The 8,451-nt window shown below is 32.0% G+C and overlaps 1 protein-coding gene across 1 annotated transcript; it reads right to left on the bottom strand.

Annotated features, from left to right (window-relative positions):
• Positions 1–1,484: 1,484 nt before the first annotated feature.
• On the bottom strand, positions 1,485–7,337 carry LOC114174492 (histone acetyltransferase HAC12-like). The gene is made up of 15 exons (XM_085670077.1): positions 7,135–7,337; positions 6,900–6,999; positions 6,420–6,771; positions 5,651–6,153; positions 5,215–5,496; positions 4,891–5,130; positions 4,216–4,344; positions 3,930–4,130; positions 3,680–3,822; positions 3,236–3,536; positions 2,843–2,982; positions 2,516–2,573; positions 2,039–2,431; positions 1,739–1,965; positions 1,485–1,633 (listed from the first exon to the last, which is right to left on the bottom strand). The coding sequence occupies exons 1-15, from the start codon at positions 7,335–7,337 to the stop codon at positions 1,597–1,599; spliced, it is 3,309 nt and encodes a 1,102-aa protein (XP_085526203.1). The 3' UTR covers positions 1,485–1,596.
• Between the last annotated feature and the right edge of the window lie 1,114 nt (positions 7,338–8,451).

Here is an 8,451-nt window from a genome sequence, read left to right as displayed (position 1 = left end):
TGTCAAAATTTTAACTTGATTCAACAGTTAACGAAGCGGGAATCTTCATTTTACCAAGATGACGTAGTGTTGAAAAACTGGGTAGCGCCCAACACCAGCGAGACAATGAACCATAGTCAAACTGACACTCGGTTGTGAGAGGGTGGCACCTAGAGCCACACATACAGTAGCTTCTGTTTTGGGTTTCCAAAACTATCGCCCAACGCTTCATCAATGCAGCCCAATGCCATGACAATAACAAACCACTAAAAGGATAATTGACTTGATTCGGTTGGTCAAATTGAATACATTCTACCCCTTCTTTTCATTCAATTGAGTTCAAAAATAGTGGTCAAATGTCTACCGTTCTACAAAGTAATGGATGCCACCACAAGTGCACAACTTAACAAGACTTGATGCTTGTATCCAGATCATTTGAGACATATTTTTATAATTGGTTGTGAATAGTTGAATGATTCTATAGGATTAAAATGCTTATATGGTGAATTGATGAAATTCTTTAAAACTTCACTAGCTTACCCTTTCTATTGTGTTTTGTTTTCTTATGTTTCCTTTCTCTTGCCATGATCATCTGATGGTGTTAGTAGTTGAAGATTCGATGGCTAGATCAGGACAAGGTAATGGTGATTCTGCTATATAGATTTTTGTTCCTCTTAGAGTTTATTAGTATTCCCTTTCGAGAGACCTTCTGGTAGTTCTAGATAACCTTATATAACTTTTATATTCAGTTCATCTTAATTTTTGGATAACTTTATGACTTTATACATTATTATCTTATTCCATGCTCCTATCAGGTATACTATATTTATTTAATATTTTATGATGGTTAAATGAGAGAATGAAATTATTAAATTATTACGTTATTAAATTATAAAATTATTAAACCTAAAAAATAACATACAATTCCAAAAAGTTCAAGTTTAAAAGGAAAATCTTTATAATTTTATAATTTTATGATTTTTACAATTTTAAAAATTTAGACTTTATGATTTTATAATTTTATAATTTTATAATTTTATAATTTTATAATTTCACAATTTTACGATTTATTGATTTTTTTAATTTTTTAATTTCATAATCTTAAATGAAATTATCAAATTATCAAATCATAAAATTATAAAATCATAAAATTATTAAATAATAAAATCATAAAATTATTTAATTATTCAATTATTCAATTATGAATTATTAAATTATTAAACTATTAAATTATTAAATTATTAAACTATTAAATTATTAAACTATTAAACCTCAAAAATAACACACACAAAAAGTTTAAAATTAATATAAAAATTTATAAAAAAATGGTTTTTTAATAATTAATTTTTGACAATTTTATTCTATAATTTAAATTAATATTTTTTTAAGTAATTTTCTATTTTTCTATTTTTCTATTTCTTTATTTTTTTTTATTTTTTATATTTCAAAACCAATTAAAAAAAGTCAGTTCAGTTTATGAAAAATATTGTCAAAAATAGCTGTAAACGATATCTTTATCCTTTACAAAATTACATGTACAACATTTCATTTATTCAATACATACAGAAAAAGGTTTCAATCAACTACACGTCTTTGTTATCTTTCAAGATTACAGCTCTACGACGCAAGCCATCCAGCTTGTTTCTTCATATCCCTGCAAATTGTAGAAAAATATATACCATAGAATAAATATTTATGCAAAATTTAGAGTAAGAAAAGAAAAAAAGAGTGTAGATTGTGAGATGTAAAAGTAACTTACATGCAGCGGGGTATGCAACATGCTGAGTCTCTACAATTCTTCGAGTGTAAAGCTATTGCTTGCCAAACTTTCTTACAATGTTGGCATCCTCCAGAAACTCGAACAGTACACCTACTGGCATGAGAAAACAACTTTCTGATTTTAAGGCAGTAGGGGTAGGTGCATGGTCGAGTTTGAGTTGAATGACATTGTGATGCGTGCTTTACAACTTCCAGCAGTTCCTGCAACTGCATGATAAAGCTGGCTCAGACATATTATATCATAAGAACGGAAAATAAAACTAAGGTTCACTCATCATACCACTGTTGTGTTCTGCTTTAATTCTTCACTTCCTGAAGGAGATTGTGCGGTTGAACAAGTTTCACTCAACGTGTGTGAATGGCATTTGGCACCTCTGGCGATATAGCATGCAGAGCAGACAGTGAACTCAGGGCAAGTCTCACATCTCCAGTAAGATTGGCTAACAATGCGTTTACAGCAAACTTGGCAACTTATTCCGACAGTCATGTGAGTACGGTTGCTCAAAAAATGGAGGATCATCATTGAGGAATACTTCGCTTGACGGAGTGAATCAAATTGAAACCTATTCTTTTGGCAAAAGCTAAGAAAGTTATATCTGGTTTCAAATAACCCTTTATTAAAGATGATATCTTTCTCCTCAGTTGTATCAGGAAGGATGCGTTCCGTAAGGACCTGGAAGTAGAGACACACAATTCAAACATGTACAGTGTTTCAAAAACTCATGAATTAATCTTAAAAGTTTAGGTTAGGAAGTACTTGACAAAGTTTATGTCTCTCGCCTTTGACAGAAGTGTGTGAATCAGCAGTGTGACATCTGAAATGTTCATATGAGAAGCAAAAGACGTAAGCCATTTTTTGTTACTTATCTAACTCCCAAATATAAAGCCAGCAAGCTTAGCATATAAATGAAGCACTTATTTACATTTACATGTACATAGTCGACATAAAAAATATGCAGAGTCTGTATTCTAGAGAACAAAAATGTTTTTCTATATCAAATTTCCAATTCAATCATATCCAACACATTTATATGGGTAAAAGGGAAAAAACAGTTCAAATATTTGATGTTTAAGGGGTCTTCACCTTTCACACTCCTGAAATATCTTGCAGTCCTTGCAAAACCATCGCTTCCCACACTGTATCACTTTATGGCAGTGGATGCAAACATACTGAAGTTGAACTACCATAAAATCTTCCTTGAAAGGTGATATGGTTTGTCCCAGCTGGTATAGATCAAATAACAAATTAACATAGATCAACATTTCATTCAAACATGTATAAAAGCACATATTTCGCTGGATGAGATTCGTTTATGTAAATATATAACACTGTTGCAGGTAAATATCATGTCGATCTAGGATTAATTAATAAAAATGGACAGAAGAAATTTAATAACCAGATCAATCTTTCTTCAGAAGGATTGACAAACAAACTAAACTACCAAAGAAGATCTAACTATGAAGATTAGAAACCTACCTTTTGCATCACTAGGATATCTTTTGCAGTTCCTTTTGAAAGATTTACACATCCCATGGACTTCAAAGATCTAATTGGTACTAATTTCAGCATCTTTTCACGGTTTCCTCCAGTGTGTTGTTCAATCTGCATGGCTTTATCCATAGCAGCACCAGACCAGAAGTCCCCGTCAAAGTAAGGCAAACGAGAAGCAGTTACCTTGGATTCACGTTTTCCAGTAGGAAGAAAGAAACGATCGTATATGTTAGATAAACCAACAACAATATCCTCTTCACCAGCCTTTCTTAGAGCTGAATGATACCTTCATGAATTAAACAAACATGTATAAATTACTCGATGGTTACACGGCAGAGCTAATTTTCCAGAGGATGAAGATATATAACATGACAGTTCTATAGTGCATACACGAAAACTAAAAACAGATAAGGAGAAAGAAAGACGTACCAATGTCGTAGTTGATCTTTCTTTGGAGTTTTTTGAGAATCAGGGTGACAGTAGAATATATAATCTTCTCCCTTTATAGGCGGACAGGACCATATGTAACAAGTTGTAAAACCTCTTTTCTTGCAAAAATCAAGATATCCAATCTGAGAACAAAGAAAGCAAAACATGAATGGAAAAATTGATATAATAAACATGTGGCTTTACAAAGATAAAATGCAAGTAATTAGAAACAAAATTTGAAAACACATACCAATATTTCATGGTAAACGAAGGTACGGAGAGATTCTCTGGCCGAGATATGTATTTCCGGCCTAAAATACTTAACCGAATCGAGATATGAAATGTATATAGAACGCTGATTTGGATAGCCGCATTCTGAGCCAAACTCTTGAGCATACATTGCAAAGAGGCACACATCCACTCCATCAATCTTTTGAAACAGAAGAATAACCTGAAACACAAGAAAATGCTGCCACTTCGTAATAGAATAGTGTAAATAAAAGTTAATATATTCATTGATTAACCTCTTTACTTACTTTTGAAGCGTAAGAAAATTCTGCAGGATAATCATTCCCCTCAAAGATATTGAGAAATTGTTTCTTCACTTCAATATGTTTGTCCACAGATAGCACAACCCTAACAGAAAGATTGTCTGCTACAAAAACCTAGCAATTTGATTCACACGAGACAAATCAGAAAATATGAACTTTATAAATTAATATCTAAGATTTTTAAAAGGAAGTAGGAAGAAGTAATTGATAAAGATCAGTAATAACGGTCGGGAATAGTTCAAGTGTAAGTCAAAGTCTCACATTAAGTAGAAAAGACAAAGTTAAACACTATATAACATGATAGGTCTATAACTCCATTATCTTAAGATTTTTGGTTAAAAGTGGTGACGAATGTCTTGTATACGTAAAACTAATGTCATATATATAAATCCATATGAAATATATATAAACTCAACCATGATAGCAAAGTCATAATCTCTTAATGGCTACACGCTTCCCATTGCCTTAAGGCCTTTTTGGGGCTGAAGCATATAGCTACTTTAATATAAACTGTACCAGAGTTCTTTAAGGATACAAATTAATAATTTATATCACATTTGCAGTTTACTTGTTTACATAAGAGTAAGAAAATGTTAAACAAATTGGGCACATGCATGCTCAAACATAGCGAATTAAAATTCTTTACTTGAGAAGTCTTACCTCCGGAATCTTATTCCTTTCAATTTGACCGAGGCGCTTCATAAGCCTCCCCTCTATGTGGTCACTAAGTTTGGTTCTAGGCAAGTCTTTAGCGTCAAAGGGTACACGCACATCGTTTCTATTTTCGTTTAGGCAGCATAAAAGGCATATATATTCAGCAGTGTTGTCCAAATCACTTTTACTGTTGTAGAGTGCGCATATCTGATGCTGCCAACTTTTGCATTTACTGCATTGGATCCACTGGAAGAAACAATGGTAATCAAAAGTGAGTTTGAAGTTAGCTACATTGAGATGAATATAGTACAAAGACATTATTTAATTTACCGCTTCTTCACATTCTCCATCATTTTTATTTTTGCTAAGATCTGTCTTGGAAACAGTTGTCCCGTTGAATGAGATGTTCCCACCTCGGGCATTCTTATAGCATGTAGTACAAAAGCAATTATTTGTGTCCTCTTCTTCTCTTTTATAGTAATAACATGCATTACGCCTGATGCTGATGCCGCAACAAAGACAATAAATTGGCTTAGGGGCAAAGTACAGCGTTGTCATTGAACATAATTGGCATTTGTAAACATCATTTCCTGATTCTCCGTCCGTTGTAACCTATTAAAAGAAAGGGTCAGTTCATATATGCTTGAAAAATCCAAAAGCAAAGTTGCCAATTCTATAAGAAATTCACATATACGCTCACAGATACTCGTAAGAGTATTGGAAGAGATCAGGGTAATGAACAGACAATAGAAGATGGTATAATGACCTTATTATTATCTTGTTTTCCAAGACTTCTAATGTGTTCCTTTATTCGACTTCTTGTTAAAGATTCAGTTGAAGGAACAATATTAGCGGTTTGATCTGTGGACTTCATTTCCTTTTCTTGAGATTTTGGTTCAATGACTTTCTCTGTAGCATTGGACTCATCTTGGTTCAATCCGCTTTTGCCTTGTATGTCCTCTGTATTTGAAGGCATAGATTTTTGGCAAACAGTTTCCATATTAGAATCAGATCCAGTGATAGAATCCACTAACTTATCGTTGACTATCAAATCATGGTCTTTTGTTGGTTCCTCTGGATTTAAAATATTATCAGCTTGTGAACCTCTGAATTCTATACTTTCATAGTCCACTTTTCTTCTTTTGATGAATGGTTCCATAACTTCAGAAGGGCAATCAATTTTTCTTTTGGTCAGGACCCCAGGTTCAAAATCTTTGCAGTTCTGTTGATTTCCAATGCTACTGGAGCCAAGAAAACGATTGGGTACTTCTGAAAATTCAAACCATGCATCATAAAAAAATTTTGAAAAGGAAAATTATTTCTTGACAACTAAAGTTTTACAACTTTTTCTTACAATTTGAGTTGTCATCTTCTAAGTGATTTTCTATTTTCCTATTTTTTCATTTTTCTATATTCCAAAACTAATTAGAAGATGTCATCTCATATCATATCGTAAGAGAAATTTATCAAAATTTAGTTGTTAAAATATCATTGTAAAAAAAAAAAAGAAATGTTTTTTTGACAAAAGTACCAACCAAATGAAGCTTCCAAATTGCTTCCCCCAACAGAAGCAGCAGGAAACTCAGAAAGCACATCCAAATCAGTACATTTCGGGATCGATGACAGCCCTCCTTTTGGGAAGTGATGTTTATTATCTGCAGCAACTGCACCATAATCAGTTGCATTAATGCAAGGACCGAGCACTCTCTGAAAAGCATGTCCGGGCACACTTTCATTAGACCAAGAATGCAATGAGCCAGAAGAAGATGACAACATATTCGATGTGCGAGAAACAGCATTGTCTACTTGACAACATTTATTTGCACGAAACATGTTGACTTTTGTCTTCAACCGCCGAACCAATGTCTTCCTGTCCATATACTCCTCCTGCATGCCAAACATGAAGAAAACTCATCAATAAATCCCTGGATGCTTAAATAAGAAACTTTGGGAAAAATTTGCATTTCAATCCTATCATTGCCTTGCTAACATGCTCAGACAGTTTCAAAACATACCTGTGAAGCAGCATCCATAAATAGCTCGCTTTCCAGAATATTTGCAATTGTAGATGACTTTCTCTGCTCCCAGTGCATTATGGATATTAAAATTCCAAAACTACAAGTAAAATTCAGTTAGTATCAACTCAATGACTATTTTTATGATGAAGCAAAAGTCAGCACTAATAACTTTAGCTTCTTTATATCTTATAAGGATAAAATTTATAAAGTTCAAATTAATGTAAAAACTTACACGTCATTTCTAATCTTATTACGGCAGTTGCTTATTTCAGAATGCTTACGCCAGTCGTAAAGCATAGTGACTTGATTCCTTATATTATATTGATGCCCTAACTCCAAATCTTCATACGCAGGAAGGTTTGAGACTAATGATGAAGAATATTCTCGTTTACATTTGCTGGAATTCCCGACATCGGAACCTTTGATATACATCATCTTGCTTGATTACAAATATTGATTCTGCAGGAAATATAAGCCACTATAAACTATTTAGCAGTGTTAGAAAGCTTGATTACAAATATTGATTCTGCAGGAAATATAAGCCACTATAAACTATTTAGCACTGTTAGAAATAAAGTCTAAGTTTAATATGATATCTTTTCTTTAAAAAAAAATAATTTTTTAACAATTAAATTTTGACAACTTTCTCTTAAATTATTAAGTGACATTTTTTAAATGATTTTTTATTTTTTTCATTTCTCCATTTAAACTACTTAGAAAATATCATCTTAATTATAAAAAAAATTATCAAAATTTAATGGTGAAAATATAATTGATCTTAAAGACATAAAGCGGTCAAATTTATCGCATACAAGTGCCTACGTTATAAACAATTAAAATAGTCTAAGGATCACAACGAAATAAAAAAAAATGGGTTCTTTTATTTTTAATTGTAGAATTAGCATTGCGTACTCATGAAATGAAATGCAGAATATTCCAGCAAGTAAATAGAAGTAAAAAAATTATTATGCCATATAAATCAACAAACGTCATGCTATATGATCTAACAAACATGAATATAATCAAGGAAGGCTCGAGAGTCTACCCCCTAAAACAACCTTAAAAATCAAACATTTTTTCATAATTTTATTTGAAAATTATTTTTCGAACTAAATACTAAACCCTAAACTTAATCAAGATATATTTTACTTCGTCATAAAAAGATCTCTTCAAAATCAAGACACATTACACTAATCAATATTATAATCAACCTAAAGCAAGCACAAATTAACTTTAAAATTCAATTATGTGTTTTATTTAATTAATTCCAATCGAAAACAAGAAACCGATTGATAGTGTGTTTGGACATGCGTTTAAAACATCAATATTGATTGAATCGATTTTATGGACACAAAAACTAATATTATTTGCTTCTATGTGAACATGAATCTTTTAGTTTTAAATCAATTTTAAGACCAAACAAACACAGATTTTATATTGATAAATCAATTATACGTCAAAAGGATGTGCAACCAAACACTCATTATGAAGGGAAATAGTATTTGGGAGAAATAAAGCGTCAACTAGACTTGATACGAGAACGAATAAA

The sequence above is a fragment of the Vigna unguiculata genome, chromosome 2, assembly GCF_037176805.1.
Source record: "Vigna unguiculata cultivar grain cowpea cultivar isolate G323 ecotype 2 chromosome 2, ASM3717680v1, whole genome shotgun sequence".
NCBI lineage: Eukaryota > Viridiplantae > Streptophyta > Magnoliopsida > Fabales > Fabaceae > Vigna > Vigna unguiculata.
The sequence above is the reverse complement of the archived record's forward strand: the minus strand, read 5'-3'. Positions and strand labels throughout refer to the sequence as shown.

What these genes read in the sequence shown, in the direction of transcription:
- LOC114174492 (XM_085670077.1), bottom strand. Translation starts at nt 7,337, where the DNA reads ATGATGTATATCAAAGGTTCCGATGTCGGGAATTCCAGCAAATGTAAA. An exon ending in GAAAACAAGATAATAATAAG is followed by an intron (nt 5,497 to 5,650) that starts GTCATTATACCA and finishes TTCTTTTAATAG; the next exon opens with GTTACAACGGACGGAGAATC. An exon ending in TCGTTTACCATGAAATATTG is followed by an intron (nt 3,823 to 3,929) that starts GTATGTGTTTTC and finishes CTTTGTTCTCAG; the next exon opens with ATTGGATATCTTGATTTTTG.